Source organism: Aegilops tauschii, chromosome 2 (assembly GCF_002575655.3).
Source record: "Aegilops tauschii subsp. strangulata cultivar AL8/78 chromosome 2, Aet v6.0, whole genome shotgun sequence".
NCBI classification, from domain to species: domain Eukaryota; kingdom Viridiplantae; phylum Streptophyta; class Magnoliopsida; order Poales; family Poaceae; genus Aegilops; species Aegilops tauschii.
Genome location: NC_053036.3, coordinates 162,012,469 through 162,034,952, shown reverse-complemented (window position 1 = coordinate 162,034,952; position 22,484 = coordinate 162,012,469). Strand labels below are relative to the sequence as shown.

The 22,484-nt window shown below is 50.9% G+C and overlaps 1 protein-coding gene across 2 annotated transcripts; it reads right to left on the bottom strand.

Annotated features, from left to right (window-relative positions):
- Nucleotides 1-43: 43 nt before the first annotated feature.
- LOC109780901 (organic cation/carnitine transporter 7) lies at nt 44-22,267 on the bottom strand. Of its 2 annotated transcripts, XM_040398552.3 has the most exons (6): nt 21,795-22,214; nt 2,358-2,595; nt 1,466-1,997; nt 884-1,086; nt 495-596; nt 44-341 (listed from the first exon to the last, which is right to left on the bottom strand). In XM_040398552.3, exons 1-5 carry the CDS (start codon nt 22,079-22,081, stop codon nt 582-584), a joined length of 1,275 nt encoding a protein of 424 aa, XP_040254486.1. In that variant the 5' UTR covers nt 22,082-22,214; the 3' UTR covers nt 44-341; nt 495-581. The 2 variants fall into 2 exon arrangements, with proteins under 2 accessions (XP_040254486.1, XP_040254485.1); XM_040398551.3 differs by lacking the exon at nt 495-596 and having other exon boundaries at nt 21,795-22,267.
- Nucleotides 22,268-22,484: the final 217 nt, after the last annotated feature.

The window sequence follows — 22,484 nt, the reverse complement described above, 5'->3', positions numbered from 1 at the left end:
TAGAATATTTCTTTCGAAAACATGAAAGAAAATCTGATGGTGCTTCCTGGCAAATGTAGTTGTATGGTAGCTATAATTTAATCTGATGGGTATACAACTGTCCGTCCAAGGGAATTGCGGAGCCTGAGATCTTACTGAATCTGGCAGCCCTTGGTCTCTAGAGGGAAGAGGGCACAGGCAACTGCTGCAAAAAAGAGTACAAGATCGAAGACAAACACAGCTTCTTTCTGATGACAGCTCTCTAACAATCCTACAGCTATGAGTGGGGCAATCATGCCACCTATCCGGCCGAGAGAAGTCGCGACTCCCACTCCAGTGTTTCGACATGATGAAGGGTAGATCTGGACAAGAGTAATATGCAAGGAATAAGTGTTTGCCGGTTGTGTTCTACATTGCACATTTCTATGTATTTCTGAGTAGCGAGTGCTAACTGTGTCAGATTAGCGCCAGAACACATCATGATTCATGAACACTTAAAGTGAAGTACTATTGACCTATTTCTAATGTTATGAAGATGCGTCACTACATTGCAGCCTTTTATGTTGAGATGGATGTGGAGTTGTTCTCATTACCAGAGTTCTTTATCCTTCTTGGTACTGTATCACATAGTCCAAATATAATTAATATGGGAGAAGATTTAACAAATAAAGATACAATGGAAAGTCGTGGAGAACATGAAAATTGGTTGCAACTATCGTGTCATTATATCTTAAAAAGTAATGGCATTGAGAAACTTGTACTTGGCTACTAGCTAAATTATGTCCCTTGTTTTCTCGTAGACAGTGACATTGCAATTTCAATTTTCAAGCATGGATTATCAGTTGGTGATCGCATAAGTTAACATATCATCATATACAATGATACTACAGATATATGTACTAACCTCAGGGCCGTAAATATAGAGAACAGCATAACTCCCCGTGATACAAGTCCGGGCACTGAATAGAAGGACGGTTGCTAAACCTTCTTCTAGAGGTGCCGCAAGTGGTGCGATGGAAACAAGGCACAGAAAAGCAAACGCTCCCATTGACAGTTTGCGACCAACTTTGTCAACCAATAGAGCCGCCAAAATCAGACCAGGAAATTCTGTCATGGAATAAACCAAAGCTTTAGCTATTTAATTAACAAATCTTATTGATTTGCGAAATGGTATTGTTCCAGTAATCCTGAAACCAGCTTTAATCCAAACATTCAGAGATTAAACAGGTATAGGACGAAGACATTTCCAAATCAAGAGCAATACTCTATCTCCCACCCCCTCGAATATCTACCATTTTTTAGATCACTCTTTGATATCTAATTGTATACACTTGTCTGTGCATGCAAATGAGCTGTGACAGCAAGGTCTATGATCACATTTGTTAACCAAACTCGGTGAATCAATGGTAGAAACAGATAGATAAAAAATGAATACAAGATTGAAGATAATAATTAGCTATTTGTCAGAAGCTTTTTATGCACTTACCCGCAATACTTGTCACCAGGACATCTCTGTAGAGTCTGGCATCATTTTGCTGCCACAAATGCATTCCAACAGGTCCACATCTCCTTGCACCATTGCTTAGTTCCGATGTTAGCAATACTATACCATAGTAAGCAAAACAAAATGCAAAGTAGACAAACCAAAGAAGAAGTGTAGATCTAATCAGGCTTCGTGACACAAGTGTACGGAATGCATTAATAGATCTGGATATAGAGGAGCTCATGCAAACGTCAGTTGCAGCACTATCTTGTGAAAGAATCAGCGGTACTATTGTCTCCACATCAACAACATCATCAGACCTTATTTGTGGGCCAACTATTAAGATGCCAGGGGGCAGAGCCATGTTGTTCATTATTGCTACTCTCTCCAAAATAAATTGAGCATCAGCTGTTCTACCTCTTGAGCAGAGGTACCGTGGTGATTCAGGTGTTATACTGTAGAAAATAAGCAGAATGAAACATGGTGTTGAAGACAACGCTATCAACCACCTCCATCCAAGTACTGGCATGATAGCCTGCAATAAGCATAGATGTCATGAGTAGTTCCAATTTCCAACCATATTTATGTCTCCTCTGGTTAAAGTGCTGATTCTTAATGATGGGAAATAACTTTTTACTAACAGAACAAAGACATGGAAAACATTCTGAAGTGTATTATATGGCACATTAAACATTACTGTTAAGATCCAGGAGACTAGGATTACTATTAAACAAGTCGCGTTCTTACTGTCAAATAGTTATTGTCTAGGATACTTTCCTGCTTTTAATATTAAAAGAAGAAAACCTAGAATAACACTAATAATATGTGAAATTGTAAATTGACAGTGCAAACTGATAATTGGGCTCTAAAGGGCAGGGAAATTAAAAGAAAATACCCATGCAATAAGAGCCTGAAGGATTGTTCCAAAAGTCCAAGTACAATGGAAGACAACCACCCAAGTACCCCTGTTTGCAGCCGGAACAAACTCTAGGAACCAAGTACCAAGAACATGACCAGCACCCAATCCCATACCGACAATAAAGCGGAGGGTTAATAGGCACATGTAGTTAGGTGACAAAGCACTGAGAAAACCAAATATGCCAGTGACAACCGCGGTGAATAGAAAACCAATCCTGACAATGAAAAGAATAAAATAAAACAATCTGTTAAATTTGTTTTGGGGAACCAAATACAGACATTATGAAGTGCAACATGAATCTTCAGTTCCTTTTTTCCCTCAATAATTCAAGATGAACTTCAGTATCATTTGTACTTAGCTACACTTCTTGTTTGTTCACTCATTCTGTTAGCTAAAATGAAAAATAATTTATGCAGTATGTTCAGTCCTGTACTTAGTTACCAGTGCATTTACAGATATTATTTTTTTGTTTGTTCACTCATTTCAATCTGTATATTGAAATTGTTAGGAATAAGCAACTTGTATTCCCATGAGGCCATAGGCCGATATATATACATGTACAGGTGTGGTACATATGCAGGAAACCCCTTATACAACGGGATAAATACAAAGGGGTTTACATGACTTATATTATAACTCTAACACCCCCCTCAAACTCATGGTGGAGGAACAACACTGAGTTTGGAGAGATAAAAGCCATGTTGCGCTCTAGTCTGGGCCTTCGTCAGGAAATCCGCCAACTGTAACTCGGAAGGCACATACTGAAGAGCAACGACCTGATCCTGCACAGCAGCGCGCACATAGAAAGCATCAACACCAATATGCTTGGTGAGCTCATGCTTCACAGGATCGCGCGCAATGCTAATAGCACCTGTACTGTCAGATAAGAGCATAGTCGGGGTAGTGACAGAAACACCAAAATCCTGAAGTAACCACCGTAACCAAGTCACCTCTGCCGTCAAAAGAGCCATAGCTCGCAACTCAGCCTCAGCACTCGAACGGGAAACTGCAATCTGTTTCTTCGTCTTCCAGGCAATGAGAGAACCGCCAAGAAAAACACAGTAAGCAGAAAGCGAACGGCGATCAGAAGGATCACTAGCCCACGTAGCATCCGCATAGGCCTGAAGCTGTAAAGAACTGGAGCTAGGAAAGAAGAGACGGTGAGAGATCGTGCCCCGAATATATCGGAGAACACGAAGGAGATGACTATAATGAACCGATGTGGGAGCAGAGACAAACTGACTCAGAATATGAACCGGATAAGAGATGTCCGAACGAGTGACAGCTAGATAGACTAGTGTGACGCCCCCGATTTGACCGTACACTAATCATGCACGCAAATGTGTACGACCACGATCAGGGACTCACGGGAAGATATCACAACACAACTCTAAAACATAAATAAGTCATACAAGCATTATAATACAAGCCAGGGGCCTCGAGGGCTCGAATACAAGTGCTCGATCATAGACGAGTCAGCGGAAGCAACAATATCTGAGAACAGACATAAGTTAAACAAGTTTGCCTTAAGAAGGCTAGCACAAAAGTAGCAACGATCGAAAAGGCAAGGCCTCCTGCCTGGGACCTCCTAACTACTCCTGGTCGTCGTCGGCGGCCTGCACGTAGTAGTAGGCACCTCCAGTGTCGTAGGTGTCGTCGTCGACGGTGGCGTCTGGCTCCTGAACTCCAACATCTGATTGCGACAATCCGATATAGAAAGGGGAAAAGAGGGAGAAAAGCAACCGTGAGTACTCATCCAAAGTACTCGCAAGCAAGGAGCTACACTACATATGCATGGGTATATGTGTAAAGAGGCATATCAGTGGACTGAACTGCAGAATGCCGGAATAAGAGGGGGATAGCTAGTCCTGTCGAAGACTACGCTTCTGGACATCTCCATCTTGCAGCATGTAGAAGAGAGTAGATTGAAGTCCTCCAAGTTGCATCGCATAGCATAATCCTACCCGGCGATCCCCTCCTCGTCGCCCTGTTAGAGAGCGATCACCGGGTTGTATCTGGCACTTGGAAGGGTGTATTTTATTCAGTATCCAGTTCTAGTTGTCATAAGCTCAAGGTACAACTCCGGGTCGTCCTTTTACCGAGGGACACGGCTATTCGAATAGATAAACTTCCCTGCAGGGGTGCACCACATAACCCAACACGCTCGATCCCAATTGGCCGGACACACTTTTCTGGGTCATGCCCGGCCTTGTAAGATCAACACGTCACAGCCCCACCTAGGCTCAACAGAGAGGTCAGCACGCCGGTCTAAACCTATGCGCGCAGGGGTCTGGGCCCATCGCCCTATGCACACCTGCACGTTGCGAACGCGGCCGCGAGCAGACCTAGCAACCCACACGATCACGGCGGTTACGTCAAAGCGGTCCAACACGGCGCGCGCCACTCAGTCGCTGACGTCAAAAGAGCTTCGGCTGATACCACGACGTCGGGATACCCATAACTACTCCCGCGTAGATGGCTAGTGCGTATAGACCAAATGGCCAGACTCAGATCAAATACCAAGATCTCGTTAAGCGTGTTAAGTATCCGCGAACGCCGACCAGGGCCAGGCCCACCTCTCACCTAGGCGGTCTCAACCTGCCCTGTCGCTCCGCCACAAAGATCCACTTGCGGGTACTCCTACGAGCCGACCCGACTTTAGTCATCACATGTGTCATGTATATAGTATATAAGTATATACCCGCGATCACCGCCCAGGTGATCACGGCCCGATAGCGTAGCACAGCAGACGGACAAGAATGTAGGGCCACTGATGGAAATCTAGCATCCTATACTAAGCATGTAGGATTGCAGGTAAAGGTATCAACAGTAGTAGCAAGGATAGGCTATGCATCAGAATAGGATATCGAAAAGCAGTAACATGCCACACTACTCTAATGCAAGCAGTATAGAGGAGAGTAGGCGATATCTGGTGATCAAGGGGGGGCTTGCCTGATTGCTCTGTCAAGTAGGAGGGGTCGTCGACTCCGTAGTCAAACTGGGCAGCAGCAGTGTCGGTCTCGTAGTCTACCGGAGAGAAGAGGGGGAAGAAACAGTAAATACAATGCAAACATAAGCATGACGATGCGTGACATGACAGTGAGCGGTGCTAGGGGTGCCCTAACGCGACAGTAGGTGGTACCGGTGAAGGGGGGGAACATCCGGGAGGTATTCCCGATGTTTCACGTTTTCGGACAGACGGACCGGAGGGGGAAAGTTGCTAGTTCGATAGGTTAGGGAGGTGTGGTGGACGAACGGACCGCGTATTTGGATTCGTCTCGTCGTTCTGAGCAACTTTCATATAGAAAACATTTTCATCCGAGTTACGGTTTAAAAGATATGAATTTTCAAAGTTTATTTGAATTTCTGGAATTATTTAATTAACAGAAAAAGGGATATGACGTCAGCATGACGTATGAGTGACGTCAGCGGTCAACAGTCCGGGTTGACTGGTCAAACTGACAAGGGGGACCCACCTGTCATAGACAGTGGGTTAACAGAGGATTAAACTAATTAGTTCTTTAGTTAATTAACTACTGGGCCCACCTGTCAGTGAGAGATTAATTAAACTAATTATTTTTATTTATAAAACATTTTCTTTTTCTTTATTTTTTTAATTTCTGCGGCGGGGCCCGCATGTCAGTGACTGGGCCTGCCCAGTCAGCAGTTGACTGGGTCAACCCAGTCAACTGGGGCCCGTGGGGGCCACTGGCAGTGACCCAGGGGTGGCCCCAGGTGTGCCACGTCGGCGGCCGGCGCCGGAGCAACGCCGGCGACCGAAAACACGGCGGAGGCGCTCGGGACCTCGCCGGAATCCACGTACAGGGCACCGTTCAGGGAGTTTTTGGTCGCGTTCGAAAGCTACGGCTGCGCCGCGTCCAACGGTGGTGGTTGTGGCGGCAGGGGTGACCGGAATCGAGCGCGGCGAGCTCATCGGCGGACGACCGGAGTCGGACGCCAGAGGAAAGGGCGACGCAGCATGCTAGCGAGCGAACGGAGAGGCTAGGTGGGACGTGCGTTAGGAGGCGAATGCAACGGGCGCTGGCCCGTGACCATTTGGTCACCGGAGGCACGCCGGCGACGAGCGCAGGCGGCAGCGCGTTCGGGCGCTCAACGGAGGCTATGCTAGGAGGCACGGGGAGGCACGGGCGTGGGCTCGTTGGGCTCCTGGGAGCTCCAGGAGTTTGACTACGAGCTCGGACGCGAGCTCAGGCCACGGTAGCCACGGCGGCGAGGTGATATGCGGCGGCGAGCTCAAAGCAACGGCGACGAGCTAGCTAGGGAGGCTCACGCAGTGCGAGGAGGGGAATGGAGGGAGGGAGGAGCTCACCGAGCGGCTACGTAAAGCCTGCGACAGCTTAGGAGCGCAGAGGTGGCCGGAGACGACGGCGGTCACCGACGCCCGAGGCGGAAGGGGGCGGCTCGATCCGCTGCCTGCGGTGCTCCCCGGCTTGCGTTCGTGGACGGGGACGAGGAAGCCGACGACGGCGGAGCTGCTGGACAGGTTGGCGAGGCGAGGCGAGGTTGGTTGCCGCGGTTGCGACGGCGGACGGCGACGGAGGCGCTCGGGATGATGGGGGGGGAGCACGGAGCGGCGCGAAGGAGAGGGGATGAGGGAGGCGCAGGGGCCGAGAGTGAGCGGGGTGAGTGGGAGAGAGACCCGAGGAGGCGCGGGGGCTGGCGCCCTTATCCCCTCCGGCGTCGGTGCCGGCGAGGTGGTCGGGCGGCAGCGCGCCCCTGTTCCGACCCGGTCGGGGGAACAGGAAGGGGACGCGGGGGTGAGTTGGGCTGGGCCGGGGTCGGGGCGCGGGTGGCGGCCCAGTTTGGGCCGGGGTTCGGGCCAGACGGGCCACGGGTCCAGTGGGGGGGAAAAGGGCTTTTCCTTTTTCTTTTTTTTCTTTTCTGTTTTATTTCTTTTAAAAGTAATTAGGTATTTTATAAAATTGTGTTTCCTCCACCATAATTACCAGTGTATTATTTAGCACCCACTGAACATTTTTGTTTGAATTTTTGAAAACTTTTATTTTCCACTTTTAAATTTAATTGAAGTTTGAACTAGGAGTTTGACAAGGTGTGGTTCAAATGTGATCAAGCCCTGTTTAGCAACATGATTAGCTTAATCACAGGGAGTTACTGTAGCATGATTCTCAGGGTGTTACAAATCTCCTCCACTACAAGAAATCTCGTCCCGAGATTTAGGAGGTAGAAGGAAACAGTGCGGGGTATTCTTCGCGCAGACGATCCTCTCGTTCCCAAGTGGCCTCATCTTCAGAATGGTGCGACCACTGGACTTTGAGAAACTTGATCGCCTTCTGACGTGTACGGCGTTCAGCTTGGTCGAGAATGCGGACCGGATGCTCCTTATAGGAGAGGTCTTGCTGCAATTCGAGCACTTCGTGATCCACCGCTCGGATTGGATCCTTGAAGCAACGGCGGAGCTGTGACACATGGAACACATCGTGAACCTGAGAAAGGTTCGGCGGTAGTTCCAGTTGGTATGCCACTTTTCCACGCCTTTCGAGAATAGTGAATGGGCCAATATAGCGAGGAGCTAGTTTGCCCTTGATCCCGAAGCGGTGAGCACCCTTCATAGGTGTGACTCGAAGATAAGCCTTTTCGCCAGGTTGATAGACCATGTCTTTATGATGACGGTCATACTGACTCTTCTGACGTGACTGAGCAGTCTTGAGATTCTCGCGAATAATGCGAACTTGTTCTTCGGCATCTTGGATAATATCCGGACCGAAGAGTGGACGTTCCCCAGTTTCTGACCAGTTCAGAGGGGTTCGGCACTTTCGTCCATATAACACTTCGAAGGGGGCCATCTTCAGACTAGCTTGATAGCTATTATTATAAGAGAACTCAGCATACGGGAGAGATTCCTCCCATTTCTTGCCGAAGGAAATAACGCAAGCTCGAAGCATGTCTTCGGGAACTTGGTTGACGCGTTCAACTTGTCCTTGCGATTGAGGATGAAACGCAGTACTAAATGACAGATGAGTGCCCATAGCTTCTTGGAAACTTGCCCAGAATCTTGAAGTGAATAAGCTGCCACGGTCTGAGCTGATAACCAATGGAATACCGTGGAGTGAAACAATCCTGGACATATAGAGCGTTGCCAACTGGCTAGCAGTGATCGTTTCTTTGACTGCCAGGAAATGTGCAACTTTGGAAAGTCGGTCAATGACGACAAGAATAGCATCATTACCTTTCTGCGATTTGGGGAATCCAGTGACGAAGTCCATCTCAACATGGTCCCATTTCCATTCAGGAATAGAGATAGGTTGCAGAGTTCCAGCAGGCCTTTGATGTTCTGCTTTGATACGACGGCAAACGTCACACTCAGCAACATAACGAGCAATGTCTTGCTTCATATTAGTCCACCAGAATCTCTGACGGATATCTTGATACATCTTTGTACTACCAGGATGGATACATAGAGGCGTATCATGGGCTTCTTTCATAACTTCCTGTGTCATATCCAGGTTTTTCTCTGCACATGGCACCACTAGGCGGCCCTTGAAGTATAGGGTGCCATCTTCAGAAATGGTGAAGAATGAGGGCTTTCCTTCTGCGAGGTAGCGCTTAATCTTGTAGGCTTCAGAGTCATACTTCTGTAGCCTTTTGATGCTGTCCTCGAGATCTGGTTTAGCAACTAGGGTATTGAGGGAACCCTGGGTAACAACGTGGAGGTTCACCTTGCCAAATTCCTTAGGAGGGGGAGCGAGTGCACCCGGAGGAACAATATGGAGGTTCAGTTTCCTGAATTCTTCAACAAGTGAGGGCTGAACTTTATGAACCTGGAGGTGGTTGCAGTAAGACTTGCGGCTCAAGGCATCAGCCATTACATTAGCCTTGCCTGGAGTATAGGAAATACCCAAGTCAAAGTCTGCAACAAGCTCCATCCATCTCTGCTGACGGAGGTTCAGATCTGGCTGAGTAAACAGATACTTCAGACTTTGGTGGTCAGTGAAGATCTCGCAACGATTACCGAGAAGGTAATGTCGCCACTGCTTCAGCGCATGAATGACAGCAGCAAGTTCGAGGTCGTGAACTGGGTAGTTCTCTTCGTGAGGGCGCAATTGTCGAGAGGCATAAGCAATCACTTTGCGGTCTTGCATTAGGACACAGCCTAATCCTTGACGGGAAGCGTCGCAATAGATGACGAAGTCCTTCTTAGTATCAGGTGGAGCTAGAACTGGGGCAGAAGTCAACTTGTCTTTGAGTGCTTGGAAACTTTCCTGACATTTGTCTGTCCATGGGAACTTGACACCCTTATGCAATAGGTTAGTCAGAGGCCTGGCGATCTTAGAGAAGTTCTCGACGAATCGACGGCAATAGCTGGCGAGACCGAGAAAACTTCTGACTTGCTTAACGTTCTTGGGAGGAGTCCAATCAAGAATAGCCTGAACTCGCTCGGGGTTGACGGCAATACCATCCTTAGAGATGACATGCCCGAGATAGGTTACTTCGGGTAGCCAAAATTCACATTTAGAGAGCTTGGCATATAGTTGATGTTCTCGTAGCTTTTCCAGCACAAGACGAAGATGTTCAGCATGTTCTTCTTCGTTCTTGGAAAATATCAGGATATCATCCAGATAAACCACGACGAACTTGTCGAGGTAATCCATGAATATGTAGTTCATCAGACGAGAGAAGGTGGCTGGAGCATTGGTTAAACCGAAAGACATGACGGTGTACTCATATGAACCATAGCGAGTCACGAAGGCGGTCTTTGGGATATCCTCTTCGCGAACACGGATCTGGTGGTAGCCCAACCTCAAGTCGAGCTTAGAGAACACTGACGAACCCGCCAGTTGATCATACAGATCATTGATCCGAGGAAGAGGGTATTTATTCTGAATGGTAGCTTGGTTTATAGGACGGTAGTCTTGAACTAATCGGTTTGTCCCATCCTTCTTCTTGACAAAGAGAGAAGGTGCTCCCCAAGGAGAGCAACTTGGGCGAATGAATCCTTTGCGAAGAGACTTGTCGATTTCCTCCTTAAGCTCAAGGAGTTCATGCGGCGGCATCTTGTAGGGTCGCTTGGCTATAGGAGTGGTGCCTGGTTTCAAGTCGATGATGAATTCGACAGCTCTAGCAGGGGGAATCCCTAGAAGTTCTTCAGGGAAGACGTCGAGGAATTCACGCACGACGGGAATGTTTTCAATGCCCTCGAGTGGTGCAGCGTTCAATGCATTCAATGCATAGAGCCTTGCCTCGGCATTTTGCACCAGATGGGCTTGGTAAGTAACTATCTCATCTGAAGGGTGTAGCAGATGGACGGTCTTAGTGGTGCAAACGATTGAAGCAGTATGCGCTTTTAACCAATTCATTCCCAGAATGAGATCAATGCTACAGGACTTCAGTACGATGGGAGAGACAAGAAATTCCAGTCCTTCAATTTCAACAGTAACATCGCGACTAACCATAGAGGTTTGACATTGGCCCGCAGGGGTGTGTACCACTAGCGGAGTGTTTATCTCTTCGTAATGAATGCCATGCAGGAATGCAAATTCTGCTGATATGAATGAATGGGATGCTCCTGTATCAAATAAAACGGATGCTGGTACTGAATTTACGAGGAGTGTACCCATCACAGTAGCAGGCTGGTCTTGAGCTTCGCTGAGATCAACGTGGTTGGCATGAGCACGACCATAAGACTTAGCATTGTTGTTGCGGGGTTGGTTGTTACCACGGCCAGCTGCTGGAAGGGCCAGTTGATTCTGGTTCTGATAGCAGTTCCTGGCAAAGTGACCCGGTTGACCACACTTGAAGCACAGACCATTATCGGGAGTGGGAACAGGAGCCCCAGGTGGGGGAGCTGGTAGCTTTGACTGCTTAGATGGTGGAGGAGGCAGACGCGGTGCAGCATAAGATTTCCTGGGAGCAGGTGCATTTGGACGATACATGCTGTTTGGGATCCATATCTTACGCTTCTGTGAGGGCGAGCCCGAAGATGAGCCCGTGTCACGGTTGCGCCTCTGAGAGCTCTGGTATTCCTGCAGACCAGTCTCGACATTGATGGCCTTATTCACCAAGGTGGCGAAATCGGCGAAGTCATGCACTAGAAGTGCGAGCTTGATGTCAGCTTGTAGTCCATCACGGAACTTCTCCTGTCTGCGTGCATCAGTTGCAATGTCTTCTTCAGCATAGCGGGACAAGTCCAGAAACTCCCGCTGATAAGCTTCAACAGTTTTGTTGCCTTGGGTGAGGTTGCGGAACTCACGCTTCTTCCGGTCCATGACTCCCTGAGGAATGAAGCGGGCACGGAAAGCTGCTTGGAAGTCTGGCCATGTGATGATTGTTCCAGCTGGCAGAGTACGCCTGTGGCTGTCCCACCATTGAGCTGCGGGTCCCTTCAAGAAGAAGGAAGCAAAGGTGACATAGCTGGCAGGGGCTACATCAGCAGACTCCATCTCATAGGTGATGTCACGGAGCCAGTCATCAGCATCCAGAGGCTGAGTTGAGCTGCGGTAGATGGTTGGGTTGAGGCGTATGAAATCTTGAAGAGTCACTTGGGCTGGCTGCTGGTTCATATTGGGGCGAGGAAACTGAGCCATCATATTTTCCATGAATTGGCGGTTCAGTTCGAACTGTTGGATCATACCAGCCATGTACTCAGGTGGTGGTGGGGCATCGCCACCACGACCACGACCACCTGGTCTAACCATCCTGCTAATATATAACAGGGGTAGTTCAGCATTGAGAAAATTGGCAATGACAAGAATCATTCATGATGAAACATGCATAATGAAAGGAGCACGATAGCTACTACATAGTAGTCGGCATAACTTACAAAAGGGGTCATGCATAGAGTTCAGTACATGGACTAAAACATCATAGGCGGCACACAGGCTCGCGACGACTGAAACTAATACTACCATCAAGCCTACATCAGTCCCAAGAGGTACTGTGGAGGTAATCGTAGCCCGACAGCTGGTAGTGAGGCAACGGATAGTCCTCCACGTCAGCAGACTGGGGGCCGCGGATACTCAAGTGTAGAGCCCGGTGCTCAGGTGGCAGAAAAGGTCCAAGTGCGGGAGAGTAGCCTCCCACCTCTGGCCAACCGACACCGTGGGGCATCACGGTCCTGGCTGGGTAGATCGCAGAACGCGGTACCTGTCCAGACCGGACAAAGGGGTGCAGCAGCGTCAGAGCACGGTAAAGGTGCTGACGGGTGGTGTACATCTCATGGCGAAGAGCTCGGTTAGCTCGATCCAGCCCATCAGCATGCAGAACCAGGTGCTGATGGTAGAAGGGCTCTCGGGTGACAGTGGAGTAGGCAGCAGTATAGTATCCCTCCGCACCAGCATCAGAGGCGATAGCAATGTGCCTGAAAGGGGAGGTGTCCAACTCCCGATACTCTCCACGAAGACGTGTCAGAGCAGCATAGGCAGCATCGTGGACAGCCATATCGATGGTCACACCAACACCATGTGCGGTGTGCAGCACAGTAGTGGAGTCATACTCCCGAGAGTAGAGGTGGACGATGGCACGGTACTGCTCCTGGTTAAAGTCCTGGTACTCCTCGTAGACTGTGAACTCAGGGTGCCAGCGATAACCCAGATAGGTCATCATCTCAGCTAGCACCGCAGGTGATCCCGAGGCACCAATGGCCGTCGTGTGGCGCACGACCTGCCTCGAGGGTTCCATCTGAAAGCAAAGACGTTTCAAAGGAGTCAAATGACAGTGTGTGAATTGTTCAAAATACTATTCTAAGAAACAACTATGGCTTATCCATCTTAGGGGTGAACGCGGTCACGGGATCCTAGTGTTAGAGTTAGTAAATTCGTTTAACCCGAGTAGAAGAGAGTTCAGAGTCCCAGAGTAAAGGTCGAGGAGTAAAAGATCCTAGTACCACCCAATGGCGACGTGGGCCCGTAAGCCGCACAGCCATGTTAGTAAAAGTTTTGCAATGACTGGACTCGACTTCGGCCAAGGAGTGTGGAAGGGGGGTTCCTACAGGCAGTCGGCTCTGATACCAACTTGTGACGCCCCCGATTTGACCGTACACTAATCATGCACGCGTGTACGACCACGATCAGGGACTCACGGGAAGATATCACAACACAACTCTAAAACATAAATAAGTCATACAAGCATTATAATACAAGCCAGGGGCCTCGAGGGCTCGAATACAAGTGCTCGATCATAGACGAGTCAGCGGAAGCAACAATATCTGAGAACAGACATAAGTTAAACAAGTTTGCCTTAAGAAGGCTAGCACAAAAGTAGCAACGATCGAAAAGGCAAGGCCTCCTGCCTGGGACCTCCTAACTACTCCTGGTCGTCGTCAGCGGCCTGCACGTAGTAGTAGGCACCTCCAGTGTCGTAGGTGTCGTCGTCGACGGTGGCGTCTGGCTCCTGAACTCCAACATCTGATTGCGACAATCCGATATAGAAAGGGGAAAAGAGGGAGAAAAGCAACCGTGAGTACTCATCCAAAGTACTCGCAAGCAAGGAGCTACACTACATATGCATGGGTATATGTGTAAAGAGGCATATCAGTGGACTGAACTGCAGAATGCCGGAATAAGAGGGGGATAGCTAGTCATGTCGAAGACTACGCTTCTGGACATCTCCATCTTGCAGCATGTAGAAGAGAGTAGATTGAAGTCCTCCAAGTTGCATCGCATAGCATAATCCTACCCGGCGATCCCCTCCTCGTCGCCCTGTTAGAGAGCGATCACCGGGTTGTATCTGGCACTTGGAAGGGTGTATTTTATTCAGTATCCAGTTCTAGTTGTCATAAGCTCAAGGTACAACTCCGGGTCGTCCTTTTACCGAGGGACACGGCTATTCAAATAGATAAACTTCCCTGCAGGGGTGCACCACATAACCCAACACGCTCGATTCCAATTGGCCGGACACACTTTTCTGGGTCATGCCCGGCCTTGTAAGATCAACACGTCACAGCCCCACCTAGGCTCAACAGAGAGGTCAGCACGCCGGTCTAAACCTATGCGCGCAGGGGTCTGGGCCCATCGCCCTATGCACACCTGCACGTTGCGAACGCGGCCGCGAGCAGACCTAGCAACCCACACGATCACGGCGGTTACGTCAAAGCGGTCCAACACGGCGCGCGCCACTCAGTCGCTGACGTCAAAAGAGCTTCGGCTGATACCACGACATCGGGATACCCATAACTACTCCCGCGTAGATGGCTAGTGCGTATAGACCAAATGGCCAGACTCAGATCAAATACCAAGATCTCGTTAAGCGTGTTAAGTATCCGCGAACGCCGACCAGGGCCAGGCCCACCTCTCACCTAGGCGGTCTCAACCTGCCCTGTCGCTCCGCCACAAAGATCCACTTGCGGGTACTCCTACGAGCCGACCCGACTTTAGTCATCACATGTGTCATGTATATAGTATATAAGTATATACCCGCGATCACCGCCCAGGTGATCACGGCCCGATAGCGTAGCACAGCAGACGGACAAGAATGTAGGGCCACTGATGGAAATCTAGCATCCTATACTAAGCATGTAGGATTGCAGGTAAAGGTATCAACAGTAGTAGCAAGGATAGGCTATGCATCAGAATAGGATATCGAAAAGCGGTAACATGCTACACTACTCTAATGCAAGCAGTATAGAGGAGAGTAGGCGATATCTGGTGATCAAGGGGGGGGCTTGCCTGATTGCTCTGTCAAGTAGGAGGGGTCGTCGACTCCGTAGTCAAACTGGGCAGCAGCAGTGTCGGTCTCGTAGTCTACCGGAGAGAAGAGGGGGAAGAAACAGTAAATACAATGCAAACATAAGCATGACGATGCGTGACATGACAGTGAGCGGTGCTAGGGGTGCCCTAACGCGACAGTAGGTGGTACCGGTGAAGGGGGGGAACATCCGGGAGGTATTCCCGATGTTTCACGTTTTCGGACAGACGGACCGGAGGGGGAAAGTTGCTAGTTCGATAGGTTAGGGAGGTGTGGTGGACGAACGGACCGCGTATTTGGATTCGTCTCGTCGTTCTGAGCAACTTTCATATAGAAAACATTTTCATCCGAGTTACGGTTTAAAAGATATGAATTTTCAAAGTTTATTTGAATTTCTGGAATTATTTAATTAACAGAAAAAGGGATATGACGTCAGCATGACGTATGAGTGACGTCAGCGGTCAACAGTCCGGGTTGACTGGTCAAACTGACAAGGGGGACCCACCTGTCATAGACAGTGGGTTAACAGAGGATTAAACTAATTAGTTTTTTAGTTAATTAACTACTGGGCCCACCTGTCAGTGAGAGATTAATTAAACTAATTATTTTTATTTATAAAACATTTTCTTTTTCTTTATTTTTTTAATTTCTGCGGCGGGGCCCGCATGTCAGTGACTGGGCCTGCCCAGTCAGCAGTTGACTGGGTCAACCCAGTCAACTGGGGCCCGTGGGGGCCACTGGCAGTGACCCAGGGGTGGCCCCAGGTGTGCCACGTCGGCGGCCGGCGCCGGAGCAACGCCGGCGACCGAAAACACGGCGGAGGCGCTCGGGACCTCGCCGGAATCCACGTACAGGGCACCGTTCAGGGAGTTTTTGGTCGCGTTCGAAAGCTACGGCTGCACCGCGTCCAACGGTGGTGGTTGTGGCGGCAGGGGTGACCGGAATCGAGCGCGGCGAGCTCATCGGCGGACGACCGGAGTCGGACGCCAGAGGAAAGGGCGACGCAGCATGCTAGCGAGCGAACGGAGAGGCTAGGTGGGACGTGCGTTAGGAGGCGAATGCAACGGGCGCTGGCCCGTGACCATTTGGTCACCGGAGGCACGCCGGCGACGAGCGCAGGCGGCAGCGCGTTCGGGCGCTCAACGGAGGCTATGCTAGGAGGCACGGGGAGGCACGGGCGTGGGCTCGTTGGGCTCCTGGGAGCTCCAGGAGTTTGACTACGAGCTCGGACGCGAGCTCAGGCCACGGTAGCCACGGCGGCGAGGTGATATGCGGCGGCGAGCTCAAAGCAAGGGCGACGAGCTAGCTAGGGAGGCTCACGCAGTGCGAGGAGGGGAATGGAGGGAGGGAGGAGCTCACCGAGCGGCTACGTAAAGCCTGCGACAGCTTAGGAGCGCAGAGGTGGCCGAAGACGACGGCGATCACCGACGCCCGAGGCGGAAGGGGGCGGCTCGATCCGCTGCCTGCGGTGCTCCCCGGCTTGCGTTCGTGGACGGGGACGAGGAAGCCGACGACGGCGGAGCTGCTGGACAGGTTGGCGAGGCGAGGCGAGGTTGGTTGCCGCGGTTGCGACGGCGGACGGCGACGGAGGCGCTCGGGATGATGGGGGGGAGCACGGAGCGGCGCGAAGGAGAGGGGATGAGGGAGGCGCAGGGGCCGAGAGTGAGCGGGGTGAGTGGGAGAGAGACCCGAGGAGGCGCGGGGGCTGGCGCCCTTATCCCCTCCGGCGTCGGTGCCGGCGAGGTGGTCGGGCGGCAGCGCGCCCCTGTTCCGACCCGGTCGGGGGAACAGGAAGGGGACGCGGGGGTGAGTTGGGCTGGGCCGGGGTCGGGGCGCGGGTGGCGGCCCAGTTTGGGCCGGGGTTCGGTCCAGACGGGCCACGGGTCCAGTGGGGGGGGGGGGAAAAGGGCTTTTCCTTTTTCTTTTTTTTTCTTTTCTGTTTTATTTCTTTTAAAAGTAATTAGGTATTTTATAAAATTGTGTTTCCTCCACCATAATTACCAGTGTATTATTTAGCACCCACTGAACATTTTTGTTTGAATTTTTGAAAACTTTTATTTTCCACTTTTAAATTTAATTGAAGTTTGAACTAGGAGTTTGACAAGGTGTGGTTCAAATGTGATCAAGCCCTGTTTAGCAACATGATTAGCTTAATCACAGGGAGTTACTGTAGCATGATTCTCAGGGTGTTACAACTAGACTGCCAACGAGATGACGATAACGCGTCGGGTCAGGGAGAGGATCACCATCAGTAGCACGGAGGTGAACATTGAGCTCCATAGGAGTCGCAACAGTGCGCTCGTCGGAAAGAGCAGCACGAGCAAGAAGATCCTGGATATACTTTTCCTGAGATATAAAAAAGCCATCAGAGGTAGAAGAGACTTCAATCCCAAGAAAGTAGCGAAGAGGTCCAAGATCAGATATAAGAAACTGCTCACTAAGACGAGCCTTTACAAAGGCAATATACTCGGGGTCATCCCCAGTGATGACCATATCATCAACATAGAGAAGAAGAAGAGTCCGGCCACGAGGAGAAAGGTGAATAAACAATGCGGGATCATGAGCACTTGCTGAAAAACCAGCAGTAGTGACCACAGAAGCAAAACGCTCAAACCAGGCGCGAGGGGCTTGCTTAAGGCCATAGAGAGAGCGACGAAGACGACACACCATGCCATCAGGAACAGAATACCCAGGTGGTGGCTGCATGTACACCTCCTCACGCAGCTCACCATTAAGAAAGGCATTCTTAACATCAAGCTGAGATATAGACCAGTTGCGTGCAGAGGCAACGGCAAGAAGTGTACGAATAGTGGTCATATGGGCCACAGGAGCAAAAGTCTCGTCATAATCACGACCATGCTCCTGCTGAAAACCACGAGCCACGAGACGAGCTTTGTGACGCTCAAGAGAACCATCGGAGCGAGTCTTAACCTTGTAGACCCACTTACAAGTGATGGGACGGACTCCGGGAGGAAGAGAAACAAGATCCCAGGTACCAGTGCGTTCAAGAGCAGCAATCTCCTCTGCCATCGCAAACTGCCATTCAGGATGAACAACAGCCTGACGGTAAGAAGTCGGCTCAAGAACAGCAGCACCAGCGGTGGGAAATCCAAAGCGATCAATAGGCGGACGAGGACGAGAACGCAAGCCATAAATAGGCTGAGAGGAAGAGGACGACTCATCCAAGGAAGCATCCACAGGTCGTGAACGACGAGTGTAATGCTGAGGAAGAGATGGAACAAAAGAAGGAGGAATCACCAAGGTAGAATCAGGGGGTGGCGACGAAGAAGCCACCGGAGATGAAGGTGTAGAATCCAGTGACATGCGAGGTGAGGAGACCGGGGAAGATGGTGGCGGCGAATCAACAAGGGGTGGAGAAGCAGAGGGAGTGGAACGAATAGGCACAGGCGCGACGGGAGTGATAGGGGAGTCAGGAAAAGTGAGGAAAGAGATATCCTCCACTGAAAAAAACGAGGAAGATGAGCGTGGGTAAAAAGGACGAGACTCATCAAAAGTCACGTCTCGAGAGATACGCATCCGACGACCGACAGGATCCCAACAACGATAGCCCTTATGCTCATCACTGTAGCCTAAGAAGACACACTCAACAGACTGAGCGGTCAGTTTGGTGCGTTCGCGAGGGGCAAGAAGAACATAGCAAACACAACCAAACAAGCGAAGCATCGAATAATCGGGAGGACGATCAAACAGACGCTCAAAAGGAACACCACCCTGCAAAGCAGCAGATGGCTGAAGGTTGATGAGATAGACGGAAGTGGAGATAGCCTCGGCCCAAAAATGAGGCGGAAGAGAGGCGGCGATCATCATGGCACGAGCCGTCTCAAGAAGGTGACGATGCTTGCGCTCAGACACGCCATTCTGAGCATGAGCACCAGGACAAGAGAACTGGGCAAGAGTACCCTGCTCAGCAAGGACACCACGCAACATCTTAGAGATATACTCACCAGCGGAGTCAGCACGAAAAACACGAATGGGTGAAGAGAACTGAGTATGAACCATGGCAGCAAAACGCTTGTAAATAGACAACACCTCACTACGTGAAGTCATGAAATAAAGCCATGTGTAACGAGAAAAATCATCGATGAAAATAATATAGTATTTATGACCACCTTTCGAAGCGAAAGGAGCCGGACCCCATACATCAGAATGGACTAAATCGAAAGGACGCTTAGACACTGACTCACTATGGGAATATGGTAACTGAATCTGCTTGCCAAGACGACAACCCTGACACTCTAAAGAGACATCTCCTGAGACCGACCCCAGAAGACCTCGACGAACTAAAGACGATAACCGAGAACCACACAGATGACCAAGTCGATGATGCCACTGCTTGAAGGAACCAGTAACAGAGGCGACAGCAGCGGAGGGACTGGCGATGGTGGTGGCAGCGGAAGGAACATGAAGCCAGTCCAACTCCCAAAGACCCTGAGAATCACGGCGGCGAGGGCCAGCCCCAACCAGAGTGTGCGTGCGACGATCTTGGACAGAACAAGAGTCAACATCAAGGATGACACGACAACCAGAATCAGTAAGTTGACCGGCAGAAAACAGATTCATGGTAAGTCGAGGAACATGAGCAACATCAGGAACAGAATAAGGAGTGGAAAGATGGCCTCTACTAGCAACAGAAAGTGGAGTACCATCAGCAGTGAAGACATGAACAGGAGAATCCAGCGAGCGAAGAGAAGACAAAGCGGAAGAATGAGAAGACATATGAAAAGAAGCTCCAGAATCCAGAACCCATGGGGATGTACCTGACTGTGTAGAGGGCGGGTGCTCAGTGCGGGAAGCATCAGTCACAGAACCAGCAGTACCCGTCGAGGAAGAACCTGAAGCCGCGAGCAGACGCTTAAGTCTCAGAATATCCTGCTCAGTCAAAGCAATGGCTGAAGCTGGCGAGGGAGATGACGAAGTCCCGGAGGAGGATGATCGCGCCTTGCGCAGGTGTTTCCGCTTTGTGTAGCACTGGGACTCAATATGACCATCATTGTTGCAGTAGTCACAATGTGAACGGGGCCGACCTGAGCCTCCAGAAGGAGTGGGCAAGAGCGGCGGAGCACTCGAGCGAGAATGGGGCTGTGCAGCAGGTGGAGTGGAAGAAACCCGAGTAGCGAGCACAGAGGGAACCTCCAGCAAACCAGCACCACGTAGGCGAGTCTCCTCAGCACGAATCTCTGAAAGCGCCTCCATGAGAGAAATACGGCCACGAGCAAACAACTGAGCACGCCGGGGCTCAAACTCCTTACGGAGCCGAGACAGGAACTCGTAGACGCGATGAAACTCCAAATCGGCCTGGACAGCCTGGCAGCAGGGGCAAGTACGACAACCAGCACTGCGGAGAGAATCAAGCTGGCGCCAGATAGCAGAACTCTGGGCATAAAAGTCATCAACAGTAGAGTCACCCTGCTGAAGAGCATGCTCCTGACGAACCACAGAAAGATATAAGGCATCACCAGAGGGCTCATAGCGCTGACGAAGGCAGGTCCACATCTGGAAGACAGTAGGAAGACCCAGAAACTCAGAAGCAAACTGAGGCAGAACACTAGCAGTGAGAACAGCTGCAGCACGAGCATCATCATCAAGCCACTGAGTGTAAACAGACAAAGCACCATGATACGTCTGAAGAGCCTCCTCATAAGCCAAAGCCCTCTCATCATAGGCACGATCAGCAGCCTCATCAGCAAGCTTAGCCGCATCCTTGGCGGCCTGATTAGCATCCGTAGGAAGAACCAGTGGAGTCGGCGGAGTAGGGGCCACCGGAGGAACCGGACGTGGCGGACAGCAGACCTCGCCAGAAAGAACACCCCAGAGACGGATGCCACGCATGTGAATGCGCATGAAGCCAGCGAACTCGGTGTAGTTAGTACCATCGAAGATCACCGGACAGCGAGGGACAGAGACATAGCCCGATGCAGCAGACAAATTTTTTTTAGGAGAGACCCGTAATCAGACGGCAGGCGGAAGACCACGGGAGACCACCGCGAACGGCGGCCGCCGGAAGTGGATGCGTGACCACGAGTCCGGGCGGGAGGGGCGAACGACGGCGCCTGGCGTGAGAGGCTCCTGGCAGATCTGGGCAGAGAGAGCACGGTGCGGGGGCGCGCGAGGGAGAGCACGAAGTCCCGCGGTGGCCGAGCACGGGGAGGGCGACGGCCGACTGCGAGCGGGAGGGAGCGTCGGCGGGAGGGAGCTTCGGCGGGAGAGCGGGAGGGAGCTTCGGCGGGAGGGAGCTTCGGCGGCGTCAGCAGCTGCGGGAACGGGAGGGCGGCGGCTGACTTCGAACGGGAGCAGCCACGGCGACGGCGGCTTCGAGCGGGAGGAAGACGAGCCGGACGCGATCGGGACGGATCAATAGCACGAGTTGCAGCGTGCAAAAAATTGACCTAGCTCTAATACCATGTTAAGAATAAGCAACTTGTATTCCCATGAGGCCATAGGCCGATATATATACATGTACAGGTGTGGTACATATGCAGGAAACCCCTTATACAACGGGATAAATACAAAGGGGTTTACATGACTTATATTATAACTCTAACAGAAATATCCAAAACACCTTATATTTGTGAACGGAGGGAGAATGTAATTTAGCCACAACCCACAGGCACATTATGGCCTTGAAAGATTTGCAAGATCCAGGTTTGTTGGCTTGGACCATTCAATTAGAATTTAGAAGAGGGCAGATACTACAATTACTTATCAAGAGACAAGAGCCAAAGCGCGCCCGACCTTCTGCCATATGAGTCCGAGATGACGCCCCCGAGGCAGCCCCCGATGATCATCCCGGCGAAGACGACGCTGGTGATGAGCCCCTCCTGCTGGCCGGAGATTCCCCACTCGTCCTTCACGGACGGGCCGACGAAGGACAGCATCATGATCTCCATGGCCTCCGCGGTCCAGCCCACGCCGGCGTAGGCCAGCACCAGCGCCTGGAACCTCCCGAAGCCCACCTGGGACAGCGCGTCGTCCGTCGTGTAGTAGCCGCACTCCCCGCCCCTAGCCTCGCCTCCCGCCATTCCCTTCCAAAGAAACCGGCAGGGCGGCGCGCGGCCGTAGACTGGCGGGAGACTTCGGCGCAAGCGCCGCCGCGCAGGTGGGGGAAAAGTCGTAGGTGAAGGGCGCCCAGTGCTGTCAGCCTATCACTGTGTGGCGATGGGAAGGGCGTTGACTACTTGATGAACGGCTGCCAAGAGAATGGCCACGGAAACGGAAACTCCGGATGTGAACAGTGAAGTCTAAAAAATTAGTAAAAACATTTAAAAAAAATCTGAATTCCCCTTTTGATAAACATTGATGAATATCTGACATGCGGGAACTGTTCTCTCCGGAAAAGTAGAATCAGATCACACGAGGCGATCAAGAGGCGACGAGGCCCTTGCGCGCCGCCGGTGACGCCTCGGGTTCCCTCTCTCTCCGTCG